The sequence below is a fragment of the Setaria viridis genome, chromosome 3 (assembly GCF_005286985.2).
Source record: "Setaria viridis chromosome 3, Setaria_viridis_v4.0, whole genome shotgun sequence".
Taxonomy (NCBI): domain Eukaryota; kingdom Viridiplantae; phylum Streptophyta; class Magnoliopsida; order Poales; family Poaceae; genus Setaria; species Setaria viridis.
In genome coordinates, this window is record NC_048265.2 from 22,369,604 (window position 1) to 22,386,421 (window position 16,818).

General features: G+C 44.1%; 1 protein-coding gene and 2 pseudogenes across 2 annotated transcripts; 1 reads left to right on the top strand and 2 right to left on the bottom strand.

Annotated features, from left to right (window-relative positions):
- Positions 1-520: 520 nt before the first annotated feature.
- On the bottom strand, positions 521-3,333 carry LOC117847181 (elongation factor 1-alpha-like; annotated as a pseudogene).
- Positions 2,853-10,595, top strand: LOC117849144 (IAA-amino acid hydrolase ILR1-like 1; annotated as a pseudogene).
- A 1,339-nt stretch (positions 10,596-11,934) lies between these two features.
- On the bottom strand, positions 11,935-15,140 carry LOC117847180 (elongation factor 1-alpha). Of its 2 annotated transcripts, none has more exons than XM_034728343.2 (3): positions 15,005-15,140; positions 14,011-14,495; positions 11,935-13,061 (listed from the first exon to the last, which is right to left on the bottom strand). In XM_034728343.2, exons 2-3 carry the CDS (start codon positions 14,470-14,472, stop codon positions 12,180-12,182), a joined length of 1,344 nt encoding a protein of 447 aa, XP_034584234.1. In that variant the 5' UTR covers positions 14,473-14,495; positions 15,005-15,140; the 3' UTR covers positions 11,935-12,179. The 2 variants fall into 2 exon arrangements, with proteins under 2 accessions (XP_034584234.1, XP_034584235.1); XM_034728344.2 differs by having other exon boundaries at positions 14,011-14,492; positions 15,005-15,134.
- Positions 15,141-16,818: the final 1,678 nt, after the last annotated feature.

Below are 16,818 nucleotides of genomic sequence, written 5' to 3' on the forward strand. Positions count from 1 at the left end.
GTAATTCCTAAGCACTGCGATCCGAATTTCAGTGATCCGTAATTCTCCAGTCCTACCAGCATAACTACAATAAAAAAAATCTTAATTTCTGCAACTGCAACGATCCGAATCTGAAATAGCGTTTCCTAGGGTAACCACACTTCTTCCACGCCTTCTGCAACATTGTAGTATAGGGGACAAACATTTCACCCGTCCAACCAAAAAACAGAGAATCGAATCGACGACCAGCTAAAAGCAAAGCACAAGCCTACCAGCCACATCCTGAAAGATCAACTTTGTACTCCAAAGACAACGAAAATGAACAAGCCTGTACACACTGAACCTTTCTGAGACAACGATCATAAGTTTAAAATGTCAGGTAGGATGCGTATCAAAATACACAAGTACAGGTAGACGCTACAAAACGACACTCGAAGTAAACCAAAAACTATTTAGTGTTCATGGATGTAGCATAAGGCTTCAGGTCCAAAATGCAAAAGGAAGCCAACGCTAACAACATAATAACCAGAGCAAACAGAACTAGAAGAAAACAAAGCTTTACTTGTAGCTATATAAAGACTCGGATTGAACATGGACGATAACAGCACAAATAAGTCCAAGCATTCCAGTTTTGCCTAGGCTGAAATAACAAAACAGTACTAGTACAATTGACCAAGGCGCACTTTGCCTGCAAAGAGTTCAAACGATAACAGAAATGGCCATGGACAAAAAATAAGACATGATAATAGAGCATCTAAGTCTCCCAAAAGTAGACACATAATCAACCACCAGACACATCATTTCTTCTTGGCTGCAGCCTTGGTCACCTTGGCGCCTGTTGGGTCCTTCTTCTCCACACTCTTGATGACTCCAACAGCAACCGTTTGCCTCATGTCACGGACAGCAAAACGACCAAGAGGAGGGTACTCAGAGAAGGTCTCCACCACCATGGGCTTGGTGGGAATCATCTTCACCATACCAGCATCACCATTCTTCAGGAACTTGGGCTCCTTCTCAAGCTCCTTACCGGATCGTCTGTCAATCTTGGTAATGAGCTCAGCAAACTTGACAGCAATGTGGGAGGTGTGGCAGTCCAGCACTGGGGCGTAGCCATTGCCAATCTGCCCAGGGTGGTTCATGATGATGACCTGGGAGGTGAAGCTGGCAGCCTCCTTGGCAGGGTCATCCTTGGAGTTGGAGGCCACGAACCCACGCTTGAGATCCTTCACAGCAACGTTCTTCACGTTGAACCCAACGTTGTCACCAGGAAGGGCCTCCTGGAGAGCCTCGTGGTGCATCTCGACTGACTTCACCTCAGTAGTCAGGCCAGTGGGACCAAAGGTGACAAGCATACCAGGCTTGATGATACCGGTCTCAACACGGCCAACAGGGACGGTTCCAATACCACCGATCTTGTACACATCCTGAGGGGAAGACGGAGGGGCTTGTCCGAAGGCCTCTTGGGCTCGTTGATCTGGTCAAGAGCCTCAAGCAGGGTTGGGCCCTTGTACCAGTCAAGGTTGGTGGACCTCTCAATCATGTTGTCACCCTCAAAACCAGAGATTGGGACGAAGGCAATCTTGTCAGGGTTGTAACCCACCTTCTTCAGGTAGGAGGAGACTTCCTTAACAATCTCATCATAACGGGCCTTGGAGTACTTGGGAGTGGTGGCATCCATCTACGAACAGAAAAGCAGCAGAACATAACTATTAGTTGATGAGGCAAGTGACCTCTACACTAAGCATACACAGTTTACATGAGAATAGAGAACACATCAAAAAATTCACTGGCCAACCAAAAACTCTTTCAGGGCATTAGCTTTTTTAAATGGCATCTCAACAGCAATAAGCAAATGCATACAGGTAGGTAAGCTTGGAGAAGCACATCCTAGTAGCAAATATAGAGCAAGTATTTGTACATACATAATGAGTTATATGACCACATGTGAGTAATAGTAACACAGCAAACAAACAGATGTCACGGCGTATGACAACAAAATCAAGGAACACAGCATATGAACAGAAAGCATTTTATAAGCAAGCTAGCTAACTGACAAACAGCTTGTGCTCAGATTCCCATATGACAACTTAAGCATCCACTAAGATCAGAACATTAATCAAATAGGCGAGCATTTATAACTAAATTACTGAAAACATTCATAGAAAATCATTCAAGGCTAAACTAAAATCATGCATAAATGTACTCAGAAAAGGTGGTTCATAATGCAGTCATTATGCATGCATTTAAACCATCTATCAAACTCACATTTTCCTTGAACCATGAAACCTCAAGGAACAGCCATTGATAAAGTTTGGAATTATACAAATGCTGGACTCTCAAGAACTAAGAATCTGACATGCATATTGACCGTATCCCATAAACATAGCTGACACAGGAATATCTGGAATAATACCTTGTTGCAGCAGCAGATCATCTGCTTCACTCCAAGGGTGAAAGCAAGGAGAGCATGCTCACGGGTCTGGCCATCCTTGGAGATACCAGCCTCAAAACCACCAGTGGTGGAGTCAATGATAAGGACAGCACAGTCAGCCTGGGAGGTACCAGTGATCATGTTCTTGATGAAGTCACGGTGTCCAGGGGCATCAATGACTGTGCAGTAGTACTTGGTGGTCTCGAACTTCCACAGGGCGATATCAATGGTGATACCCCTCTCACGCTCAGCCTTGAGCTTGTCAAGCACCCACGCGTACTTGAAGGACCGCTTGTTCATCTCAGCGGCCTCCTTCTCGAACCTCTCGATCACACGCTTGTCGATACCTCCAAGCTTGTAGATCAGGTGGCCGGTGGTGGTCGACTTGCCGGAGTCGACGTGGCCAATGACCACGATGTTGATGTGGGACTTCTCCTTACCCATGGTCGCAGGTGAAGCTTAAACCGCTGCATCAGATGTCAGATGAGTCAATCGTTAGAAACACTAAGTATGGAAAAAGAGCACGCATCTGCACAGAATTTGAAATCCAGTAATACATAAACAATTGGAAAGGCAGTAGCAAACCAATTTTACAGATCAGATCGGAAACTAGGTCAAATAAAAATATTACTGTATAGCAGCGAACTCAAAAAGCAAAGGAATTACAACAGCCCCAACATCTAAACATTCGATCCACAAGCACAATTAACAAATCAACCTATAGAATCTAAATAATTATCTGAATGCCGATGAAACCATCCATAAGAATCACATCCTCGAAGCAAGCGAGTATGAACAACCAAACCACTAGCACGAGGAGGAGACAAACCTGAGGAAGCGAAGGATGGCGTGGGGAGGAGGCGGAGGCGACGGCGCGTAGGGAGGCTGCCTTGGTGATGTGGGCGCTGGCCTCTAGGGTTCGGGGCTTTATATATCAATGCGGTGGCGAGGAGTGGAGTCGGTGCGTGGCAGGCCGGGCCGAACCAGCCCAAGGAATGGACACTGCCGAATTGAAGCGACGGCCCATATGTGAAACCCATGGAGGCCCAATGCAAAAGCGGCCTTCGGCGCGGCCGACCTCCTCGCCACCGAGGCCTCCGCCGCCCACGCCTCGTCGACGTCGTCGAGCTTGGCAGCTTGCGTTGACCCGCACGCGACGTCTGTGTGCCCTCCTGCTGTCCACTTCTGCTACTGCATCTTGTTAAGCTGCCACTGGTTCCCTGGTAAATTCATGATTATTTGTTTCTTCCGAGACTTTCATTTCATGCCTAGTTGCGAGTCAAGATGGCCTTACTGGAGCTGAGTAGATCTGCTGGATTTCGCGTGTTATTGGAGTGGTCCCTATACATGGCTCAAGTTCAGCCCCTTCGTTTCTTCTTGAAATGACTCCAAAGTTTGCCATCTCTTGTGCGACGTTAAAATGACTGTCCTCTTTCTTTTCTGTTTTGCCATCTCTCGGACAACCTGATTTTAACATGTGCTGTATATATCTTTGTGGTGCAATAGGTCCATAATTCGTTCAATCCAATTGATTAGTACAGTCAATATAAGGAGAGCTGCTTCTCAATGTACTAATCCCTAAATTTAAACCTTTTTTTAGTATCAGTTTTCAGCTATTCATTATTGATAGTTTAATTGTGGTAAACTCCAGTAGCCCAAACTGAAGTATGATTAGTCTGTATTTGTCCATTGGTTAAAATTGATGCCTTGTTACAGCAAAGTGTGGAATGGAAGCACAAGAGCAAAGTTCCTGGGAAGATCCATGGACAGGACATGATGCAAATGCTGCTATGCTGTTGGGATCTGCCAAGATTCTTCAGGAGCATCATAATGAGTTGACGGTTGGCTAAAATATTTTTCTTTAGTTATAAAGCAAATTGTATGATGGAAAGTTCTGAAATAATTGATATTTTCCCTTTAAACTTTGAGTGAGGTATCTGAACTTGAAATCAAATATGGATAAACAATAAATGGTTTAGCAACAGTTGGATATCCGATTCTCCGTTGCAGTGGACATGGATGATTCGATGCATGTTCTGTATGTCCGGCAATGGTAAGGGAGATTTGTTTAAATAAATAATGAGAGAATAGCCTTCAAACCTATAGAAGATTTTAAAACTTGCATACGGCAATCATTCCCTTACTTTCTTTGCATTAATCAAGCATCCTCAGTCCTTTGGATTTGGGCACGCGAAAAGGAAGCAGGCTCTGTTTTTTATCTTTTTCTGGAAAAAAAATATTGTAATGATATTCATTCTTCTAATTCACAATCCCCTATAACTACAGAGTGTATTATAATGTTCTCTACTGGTGTTTTCCTTATATTTTATTTTGGACAACTTAAAAATGGGTGCTATATTTTGTAAGAGGTAGCTTCTTTTAGTCCAAGAAAGTCATTCACTTTTTGTCCTCAGGGGTAGACCTATTAAATGCGATATATCGCTTCTCTCTGCCTCTCTATTGGTCTATTTTATTTCTTTGTTTTTAATCTTAGATTAGCACTTGTGTCAATTGCTTATGTTTCTCTTTGTAGGGAAAGCGTGTATGGCAGCTGCGCTACCAGGCAAACAATGGTTAGGAGATATTGTTGGGCCTTTGACTGCAAATGCCATTGCTGAATATCTGGAGCTTTGGCACATCATGGAAGCTGTGCAACTTCGAGCAGGGGTGGAAGACATCGTGACGTGGAGATGATCGCCGACCGGTACTTATTCTGCCTGCTCAGCTTACAAGATGTTCTTTCAAGGAGCAACAAGGTTTGCGGGCGCAAAGATCATCTGGAAATCTTGGGCCCCTATAAAAGTGAAGTTTTTCATGTGGCTGGCTGCTCGTCACCGGCTATGGACGGCGGACAGAAGACACAGAAGGGGCCTTCAAGACAACATCGCCTGTAAGCTGTGTTGGGCCTTGTTTAGTTGCCCTGAATTTGGGTGTCCAAAATTACTATTGTAGCACTGTAGCATACTGTAGCGTTTCGTTTGTATTTGTGAATTATTGTCCAAATATTGACTAATTAGGCTCAAAAGATTCGTCTCGCAAAGTACAACAAAACAGTGCAATTAGTTTTTATTTCGTCTACATTTAGTACTCCATGCATGTACCGCAAGTTTGATGTGACGGGAATCTTCTTTTTGCATAGTGTCAAAATTGGGAGTTTGCATGGAACTAAACAAGACCCAAGAAACAGAAACTGCATGCCTGCATGCCGTCTTTTTTGCCACTGCTCTTTCACACAGCAGGTGTGGCACGCCATCAGCTCGGCCATCGGGCTAGTTAGTCAAGCTCCAGCCCCAGAAATGCAGGTCCTTGACTGGTGGAACAACAAGAGAGGAGGGCTGAACAAGTTGCAGCAGAAAGGTTTGGATTCTGCTTTCATGCTAATATCATGGAGGTTGTGGAAGGAAAGAAACGGAAGAGTCATCAGCAGTCAACCGGAGAACTCTGCAGCCCAAGTTGCAGCTCTCGTCATGGAGGAAGGCCACCTGTGGATCCAAGCTGGAGCAAAGTTTCTGGCAGCTATAGGTTGGCCTGCTACATCGTCAGGCACATAGACTGCTAGGCTAGTCTGTTTTCATATTGTCAATTTGTTGTGTAATCGATTCAGTTGATGTGCCACCGTGTGCGTGCGCCTGGTATATGACCCGCGTTGTAAAATGTTGACAATTTCTTCTTACGCAATACTCCTGCGTATTCTTTACGCAACACTCCTACGTATTCTTGAAAAAAAAAAGAAAAAGTGTGTGTGACTGTTTAGTCATTCAAAATTTGATTTAAGTAATTGTGCACATCGACCATTCTCCTGGTGAGGTCACTTAGTTCAGTTGCTTCCATATCAGTTATATGATTTTTCTTGTAGTCTTTGAATTTTAGTCACCTAGGAATTTTATATGGTTATGAATACAGGGTTGATTACTGTAGAGTACAGTAGTCCTGGTCTTCGAACCAGCCGAGGAATGAGGTGGTGGGGCCCAGAAAACGATAGAAGCTGGAGCTCTGGAAATGCTATTTTTGGGGTTCGCATAGCTAACGATGTTCCTATAGATGTGCTGGAATCCAGGGAAGGGCCTATGATGGCCGAGGGTAGTATCTTTGAGGCTGTAATACCTGTTTGGCAACCATGTGTTAAAGTTTAACACCTGTCACATCGGATGTTTGGATGCTGATTAGGAGTATTAAATATAGGCTAATTACAAAACTAATTGCACAGATGGAGTGTAATTCACGAGATGAATCTATTAAGCCTAATTAGTCCATGATTTGACAATGCGGTGCTACAGTAACCAATTGCTAATGATGGATTAATTAGGCTTAATAGATGCGTCTCGCGAATTAGCACAGGGTTCTGCAATTAGTTTTATAATTAGCTCATATTTAGTTCTCCTAATTAGCATCCGAACATCCGATATGATACTGTTAAAGTTTAACATCTCGTATCCAAACACCCCCGGAAAGGGAGGGTTGCTGCACTTCCTCATCGCACTACAGATCCGATACTGGCTGCCTCAAATGTTATTGTGAGCCTTCATCAACTTGTTTCTGGGGAAGCTGATCCGTTGGACTTAGGAGGTATTTGTTTCCTACGGGCTAAACTTTAGCTCCCATCACATCGAATATTTGATACTAATTAGGAGTATTAAATATAGACTAATTATAAAAGTAATTGCACAGATGGCGAGACAAATCTAGTAAGCCTAATTAATCCATGATTTGACAATGTGGTACAGTAACCATTTGCTAATGATGGATTAATTAGGCTTAATAGATTCGTCTCGCGAATTAGCCTAGGGCTTCTGCAATTAGTTTTATAATTAGCTCATATTTAGGGCCTGTTTGGCTCACCAGTGTTAAAGTTTAACACCTGTCACATCGGATGTTTGAATGCTAATTAGGAGTATTAAATATAGGCTAATTACAAAACTAATTGCACAGATGGAGTGTAATTCGCGAGACGAATCTATTAAGCCTAATTAGTCCATGATTTGATAATGTGGTGCTACAGTAACCATTTGCTAATGATGGATTAATTAGGCTTAATAGATTCGTCTCGCGAATTAGCATAGGGTTCTGCAATTAGTTTTATAATTAGCTCATATTTAGTTCTCCTAATTAGTATTCGAACGTTCGATGTGACACTGTTAAAGTTTAACACCTCGTATCCAAACACCCCCTTAGCCCTCTTAATTAGCATCTGAACATTGACAAGGGCTAAACTTTAGACAAGGATCCAAACACGCCCTTACACCACTGTCCCATCTTTTGCGACTTAATTTGGTGTTGTATGCCACAAATTTCCAAGCAAGGAAGCATATTCTTGGTTAACTTCGTTTTCTACTTATATGATTTACATAGCTCCCTTCCGTAGAAGTTCCGTGTTATACTATTCTGTTGGTCTAAATTACAGAACAATAATAACAAATTTTATAGAATGATTTTGTGGTGTGCTGGGAAATCTATTTAAAATTTGTCAAGATTGTGTTGAACTTTTTATCCTGCGAGTAACATGGGAACTAGTACACTATCCAGGAGGCGAGCCCTAATTTGCCTGGACGTGTAATAGCTAGACAGCACAGATTGTTCTGTTTCCTTGCTATTTAATATTCAAAACTTAAGTTTTACACTCATAAGTTGTTCAGTGTAGGCATTTGTACTTCATATACAAAAATGATTCTGCACCACAAGAATTATACAAATTATTTATTCGATTTATTACTCCCAGGTCCCCATCTGTTTGTTCAGTGCACTGACTAAAAAGCACTGCCGTTATGTTGGAACTTTCGGAATTTATTCTTACTAGCAGAAATGCCCGTGCGTTGCTACGGGTCATTACTTGCTCACGTGTTGGCGTTGATGGAGGTGATCTATACGCGTGTTGCTGAGCAGTTTCTCGATGGCGAGGAGGTCCTGGGCTCCTGGCCACAACTCTGCAGCTATTTATACAGGCAAGAACGCAACCTCGATTTCTATCCGAGTCGGCCTCGATTCTGATCCGGTTCGGCAGCGAACTCTCTTGGCAGTCTGGCCCCGAGTCAGCTTCGATTCCGATCCAATTCGGAAGCGAGCTCTCCTGGCAGTCTGGCCTCCACTCCAATCGCTGCCCACTTCGCTGCCGCCTCGAGGATGCGGTGGCCATTACCTGGTCGACACGGCTGGCGTCGTGCGGGTCCCTGAAGTGGTGTAAGAATCGGAGGATGATGGCGTCGACGTCGGAGGATGGCGGGATATCGTCGGTGGACATGAGGACCTCCTGGAGGTGACGGCCGCGCCGTCGTGGCTGTGGCCATTCTCGACGGGCGGGAGCCTCCTCCTGGAAGTGGAGGAGGAGGAGACGTTCAAAGTCAACCAGTTCGAGTTCGACTACGCGTCGGATTCGACTTCGCCTCGGACTACTCCAACGTTCCGCTCAGGGGTCGGACACTCCCGACCCCAGGACTCAGGGTCGGTCGAGGCGGAGCTTCACTCGGGGTCGGGCGAGGCGGAGTCCCACCCTCAAGGGGTCGGGCGCATCCAACCCCGGGACCAAGGGGTCGGGCGCATCCGACCCCGGGAAAAAGGGTCGGGCGAGACGGAGTTCCACCCTCAAGGGGTCGGGCGCATCCGACCCCGGGACTAAGGGTCGGGCGAGGCGGAGTTCCACCCTCAAAGGGGTCGGGCGCATCCGACCCCGGGACCAAGGGTCGGGCGTATACTCAAATTGGATTGTGGGTTGATATCACGAAATATCAGGGTTTTTTTTTGAAAAATAGCCTCGGACTACCCCAACGTTCCGCTCAGGGGTCGGACACTCCCGACCCCAGGACTCAGGGTCGGGCGAGGTGGAGCTTCACTCGGGGTCGGGCAAGGCGGAGTTCCACCCTCAAGGGGTCGGGCGCATCCGACCCCGGGACCAAGGGTCGGGCAAGGCGGAGTTCCACCCTCAAGGGGTCGGGCGCATCCGACCCCGGGACCAAGGGTTGGGCGAGGCGGAGTTCCACCCTCAAGGGGTCGGGCGCATCCGACCCCGAGACTGCGGGTTGATATCATGAAATGTTAGGGGTTTTTTTGAAAAATAGCCCGACGGACGAAAAATCCAGGCAGAAACGTTACTTGCTTTGATAATAGGTAAAGATTTACTTTCCAGCATATAATTCTTTCCTTTGGGTCCATGCTTTGTTCTGCAGGTTATAACAGTCCGAAAACTTCAAGGATGTGGAGCCTTCAGTATGATCCCTGATTCAGTAACAATAGGTGGCACCTTCCGAGCCTTTTTAAAAGAGTAAGTATTAATCAATTGAAGCAGTGAATTGAAGATGTAATTGCATTTTGGCTTGGATACGTTGTATTACTATTTAAGTAGTCAAATTCTTAATTATTTCTGGGAATTAGGTTCTCTTAGAAATAAACAGGACTAAAAGGTTGCCTTAAATAAATAGCTACTTGAACTTGATGTTAATATGACTAGTCACTAAACCTAACTAGAATAGTTAATTGTCAATAGACCAATTTGCATATCTCATCGATAGCTTTAAGAAGTGGGTACTTGCAAGTGGCACCTCATGCTCTGCGTTGTCACATAATTTAAATATATACTACAGCCAAGGAGTAAACAAATAAGCTGGTGCACATCTAAAATTTGTTGCATTCCCTTATTCCCCATCTTTGTTAGATTTTACTGCTGGAAATATAAGCACAAGACCAATCCCTGATGCTTATTCTCTCATGTAGAAACTTTAATTTTTGGGAAACTAGCACATGCTGCCAGTACTGGAACACGCGTTATATGGATATAGGCTCACGTGTAATACTTGTTTGAGTACTCATAATAGAAATTTTTCTTACACATTTTAATTTAAATGAAAATTATAGCTGTAGTTTTGTAGCTTTCACCCTGGTTTTACCGCACTTAGAAAACACGTTTGTTTTTACAGGTTGGTAGGTTAGTAGATGGAAGTGTCTGGGTCACAATGGTCAGAACTCTGACATCATCTGTGCTGAGTTCTCAGCTATTTCCCTTTTTCTTCAACATTTTACTTCAAGAAAATTTCACTGCGGATGGTCCTGCGTAGGATATCAGCTGCTCTCTGTTTTTCATGTCCCAGGTGATCATGTCTCAATGTCTCAAGCATCCGTGCGGCGATGCCGTGCTACTGTGGACTTCCTCACTGAAAGAATGGGCTGTGGCATGTGGCATGTAGCATGGGGACAGTAGATTGATTAGAAGAGATACAAGATATATAGGTTAGTTATCTCCGTTTAATTTCCTTGACGCGCTGACGTGTGGGACGTAGGGTGGGAGTTAGTGTATTTGCTTTACAGAATGTATCTGGATACATTTTAGCCTCGTCATATATATATATTTTTACCATGATATTTTGCTATTTTTCCTAGAAACTAATGTGTTTTAACGTAACGCTTGATTGTCACTACATGAATCGGAATTTCACTTTTATGATATTGGGAAGGGATGCATCGCTGGTATCAAGGGACTGGTATTTAAATGATTGAAATAGTGTAACATAAAACAACAGATGAGAGTTCGAACATTGAATAATCAATTAACCTATTTATTGTTGTGTTGGCCTTCATTATTTAAGTTTTTATAGGATACATAACAATTTTGTAGTTTTTGAATGGCTTCTTGCAGTTGTAGATATCTGGGATAATGAATGTTTGGCCTAAAAAACAATTATGATTTTGAAAAGAACAGTTTTGTATTTCGGAAAAAAGAAAACAAAAGTTTTATAAATATTAGACTAACTCATCCTTCAGTACAAATCCGTCATGGACTTGGAAGTTGGAACCTAGCATTTCAATCAAAAAGAAGAACGAAAAACAGTTTAATTTCCATTGAATACAAAATGTGCCATGCCTCCTAAACGAGCCATAAACAAATTAGTACACGATCTACCAACATCTGCAGGGCATCTACACCAGTAGCCACCCCGGCAGCATAGGACAACGCTGGGTGAAACACGCATGTGCATATTTTGAAATATGTACGAATCAAAATGAGTATTCGAATTCGTACTAAATGTTGGACAAATTAGTGCCAATACTAATTAGCAGTGTCAGACATATTTTATCCGGAGAATTACACCCAAGTTCAGATCTTATCAGATGAAAGAATTTGTCCCACAGACACGGAAGCAATTTGCTTGGCTACATATCCGAATGTATAATTTCCAAAACATATGTTGGACAAGCGTGTATACATTGAGTGCATCGTATACATGTATCATAAATTTTTACAGAATGTTCCATCATATCACCAAATTTTCATAAAACTAATTTTAATCTGGTAAAGCTAAAATCTCCGGCAGATTTTGGCCGCTAATAATCTGCTAGAGCAACGCAAATGCTTTCTGACGATAGGCGATAGCACAAAATTCAAAGGACGTTCAAGACTGAAAGTGAACCTTGTGAATTAAGACGACAACACAAACACAATGAACAAATTAGGAACAGAAATCTCGAAACATCATCAGATTAACAACGATTTGAACCTCAGAACATACCAGAAACGAAATTTAATCAACGGAACAACGATAGGAAGAACCCAAGTACTTGCATTTAACAAGCACCGACAAGGGCACAAATCAGTCTCAGGTAATTTAAGTTTTGCAGAATCCAAAATATTAAAACTGTGTTGAACTGACAAACAGAATGATGACACATTGCAAGCTGAGACTAAAAATAGTTCACATGACAACAGCAATGGCCATAGACAAAACTTCAGCGATATTGAAGCATCTAGGTATAACAAAAGCAGAAGCGGAATCAACCACCAGACACATCATTTCTTCTTGGCTGCAGCCTTGGTAACCTTGGCGCCGGTAGGGTCCTTCTTCTCCACACTCTTGATGACTCCAACAGCTACCGTCTGCCTCATGTCACGGACAGCAAAGCGACCCAGAGGAGGGTACTCGGAGAAGGTCTCCACCACCATGGGCTTAGTGGGAATCATCTTCACCATACCAGCATCACCATTCTTCAGGAACTTGGGTTCCTTCTCAAGCTCCTTACCAGATCGTCTGTCAATCTTGGTAATGAGCTCAGCAAACTTGACAGCAATGTGGGAGGTGTGGCAGTCCAGCACTGGGGCGTAGCCATTGCCAATCTGCCCAGGGTGGTTCATGATGATGACCTGGGAGGTGAAGCTGGCAGCCTCCTTGGCAGGGTCATCCTTGGAGTTGGAGGCCACGAACCCACGCTTGAGATCCTTCACAGCAACGTTCTTCACGTTGAACCCAACGTTGTCACCAGGAAGGGCCTCCTGGAGAGCCTCGTGGTGCATCTCGACTGACTTCACCTCAGTAGTCAGGCCAGTGGGACCAAAGGTGACAAGCATACCAGGCTTGATGATACCGGTCTCAACACGGCCAACAGGGACGGTTCCAATACCACCGATCTTGTACACATCCTGAAGGGGAAGACGGAGGGGCTTGTCCGAAGGCCTCTTGGGCTCGTTGATCTGGTCAAGAGCCTCAAGCAGGGTTGGGCCCTTGTACCAGTCAAGGTTGGTGGACCTCTCAATCATGTTGTCACCCTCAAAACCAGAGATTGGGACGAAGGCAATCTTGTCAGGGTTGTATCCCACCTTCTTCAGGTAGGAGGAGACTTCCTTCACAATCTCATCATAACGGGCCTTGGAGTACTTGGGAGTGGTGGCATCCATCTACAAACAGAATAGAAACATAAGATCATCATTAGCTTATAATGGAAGAGATCATAGCAAACACTAAGCACGGAAGAACATTACATCAATCAAAAACTGCTACACTGCACTTCTTTAGGGAATAAACTTGTTTAAAGTGGCATCTCAAAGTAAACAAATATAAATAGGTAGATCATCAAATATCACATGCATATCCAAGTTAGCTAGTGCAAGCTATAAGAACTATAAAGCAAGTACATATACAGTCCTCATAAGGTATGTCAACACATCCTATTACTAAATTGTAGCACAGCACATTAAGTAACAATACCAATCATATGAAGACATTTAAATGAGGCAACAAGTGCTTGCATTCTGTATGCATTACAAGTATATATGCGAGAACAGATTTCATTATAATTAAATGATGCAACTATTATTAGTCTCAACTTGTCTCAAACGTATCCAAGTTAGCTAGTGCAGGGTGTAACACAAAATTGCAAGTCCAAAATACAGATTTCACAAGGTCTATGTCAATGCATCCTATCCTATCATGAAATTGTAACACAGTACATTAAGTTAAATAACAATAACAATCATGTGAATAAATTTAATGATGCAACACTTGTGCTTCCAATAACTCCAAAAATTGCTCAAAACAGTTTTAACAACAAACTCATAACAAAATTATAGAAAATATTCTATAACTCAATGCAATTTAATGAATGGGAACTATTACGATCTAGGATAAATATGTAGGAAAAAGATGGTTATTTAATTGAAGCAATAGCAGCTTATTGCACTTTGAAAAGTTCAGTACATAAAATTGTAATCAAAATGTAGAGTATCAAACTTACAAAGAAACAGACAGTACCATTGAGTGCAAACGAATATAGCTGGACTACTGACATGCGTATCTAAGAGCATCTCAGATCATGAACAAAAGTGAGATAGGATTCTGAAATTATACCTTGTTGCAGCAGCAAATCATCTGTTTCACTCCAAGAGTGAAAGCAAGGAGAGCATGCTCACGTGTCTGGCCATCCTTGGAGATACCAGCCTCAAAACCACCAGTGGTGGAGTCAATGATGAGGACAGCACAGTCAGCCTGGGAGGTACCAGTGATCATGTTCTTGATGAAGTCACGGTGTCCAGGGGCATCAATGACTGTGCAGTAGTACTTGGTGGTCTCGAACTTCCACAGGGCAATATCAATGGTGATACCCCTCTCACGCTCAGCCTTGAGCTTGTCAAGCACCCACGCATACTTGAAGGACCTCTTGTTCATCTCAGCGGCCTCCTTCTCGAACCTCTCGATCACACGCTTGTCAATACCTCCAAGCTTGTAGATCAGGTGGCCGGTGGTGGTCGACTTGCCAGAGTCGACGTGGCCAATGACCACGATGTTGATGTGGGACTTCTCCTTACCCATGGCTGCAGGTGAGGCTTAAACTGCTGCATCAGATGAATAAGTTAGGAACACTAAACAGAGCAAACGGGCAAGTATCTGTGCAGTACTTGAAGGCCAGTAATAATATAAAAATGAAAGCAAGTAACAGAACAATTCTACAGATCATATCAGAAAATAGATCAAACAAGGACGCTGCAAACTATTAGCATATGCATCAACTAAACAGCAAAAGCCTCTCAAAGATAAAGGAATTACAGCAGCAGTAACCTCTAAACATCGATCCACTAGTACAATTAACAAATCAACCTACAGTATCAATTGAATTATCCGGATCCAGATGAATACATCCATAATTAGTTAAATCCTAGAATCAAGCGAGCACGCAGAACCCACAAACCCTTCGGAAACGGAGATGCGAGTATCAACAACGCAATCACTACCAGAGGGCCAGATCCCTACTAGCACGAGGAGGAGACAGAGTACAAAATCGATCCAGTCGCGACAGCACCAAGTACCATAGATCAAGCGAGGAGCATCGGAGAAGAAACCGTACCTGAGGAAGCGAAGGAGAGGGGGCGCGGGGCGGAGGCGGCGCGGGTGACGGCAAGGAGGGGAGGCTACCTGGTGGCGAGAGCGATGGCAGCTAGGGTTTGGGGCTTTTTATATAGGCCGGCGGCGAGGAATTGAGTCGGTGCGTAGGGCAGGCCGGGCGAGCCCAAGGAATGGCCGGCCTGCCGCAGAATTGTGGCCAAGGGCCCATTCATGAAACCCAGGGAGGCCCATATAGGACATGCAAGTGGCCTGTCGCCTGTTGGAAGTAACGTTTTCGACGGGACCTACCAACTCTACTCAATTGCTCGGAGCAAACGGCCCGACCATCACAAGATTCACGACCTCGCTGCAACTTGAACGCATGGACACTTGTCCGTTTGGCACCTCGACGGAGGTTGGACCAGACCGAGCTGGTTGCATATTTGCTAGCTTGGGTGAAGTTAGGTTTGAAATAACCCTCGTTTCACCATCTTGATCAGCACCCTAGAAAAAATCTAGCGCAATTTACATGATAAAATTGAGTAAACTAGTAGTAAATTTTTGCTTCACCCTGGTGCATGTGCACCATGGTAGCTCAACGTAGCTTCGCCCCTGCTGATCGGCCTCCCGTGTCAGGCCTGCGCGGTGCAAAAGAGGCCTTCCAGCATGCACCGCGTGGAACATCAAAATCGATCATTCCACGCCGTGCAGGCTGGAAGCGGTCAATCTGTAGAGAAGTAGATGGGAAAACACCACACATCTTAATGAGGGGGTGATCTCTATATATATGGCCAATATGGCTTGGAGTATAAGGAATATATCAAGTGTACAAGGAAAGAATAAATACATCCTAAAATACACATATACTTCCTAATACGTTCGTCTCACCCTCGGTTCATTTTTCCTCATGCGCACTCTGCTTGCTCGCAGAGGGGAGCAGCGACGTGCGGTGAGCGGCGCAGAGACGTGGCGATGTGTGAAGGGCTGGTGCTGGGAGAAGGCAAGGTGGGAGGAGGCCGTGGCGTGGGCGGTGGAAGCGTCGTCGCCGTCGATGATAACATCGAGCTTAGCCTCAGTCTGTCCCTCGGTGGCTACTTTGGCGCCGACCTAGCACAGGAGACGGAGAAGACACGCCATCAGCGGTCCACCTCATCCCCTCGATCTGCTCGCTACCTGGGGGCTTCACCTTCGGTGTGGAACCCGCTGCCGTCATGGAGGATGCGATGGGGCGGGATGGGGCCACGGTGGAGGGAGCGGAAGTGTCATACCTGGTTTTAAAACAAAATCAAATACTACCTATATGTATGCTATGATCTAGTTTCATACATATAGTGACATTATTAATAAATAACAGTAACAATATCACGTGAAAAAATGTAGAGTGTATTAGAGATTTACAGCTTAATCCTAGAAACAAAGGTTTCAAACTTCACAGGCAATCGACTGAAGATTACGTACGCCTAGAACTCAGCACCGTCTTCACAACAATTTCATAACAGCTTCTTTTTCTGAGCAACGTTGGTTATAGCAAGAGTGGGCATAGGTCATACTCATCAAGTGTGGGGAAAATATGAATGCAAGGCTTAAACAAGGAAATGCTTATTGGTTTACAACGATAAGCAATTTTAGTTGGTCCTCATTACTAAGGTATAAGTATATACCAACCCACAATTAACATAAACATAGGCCATAAGCATATGACAGAAACATAACCACAACCATAATTACAATTTAAGTCCATTTTCATGTTTATTAATCATGTGAGGGTCCAAGCCGCTCTTGACCGTGAGCACGACTCATCGATCAGTTTTAGACACTCTGCAGAGGTTCTACATC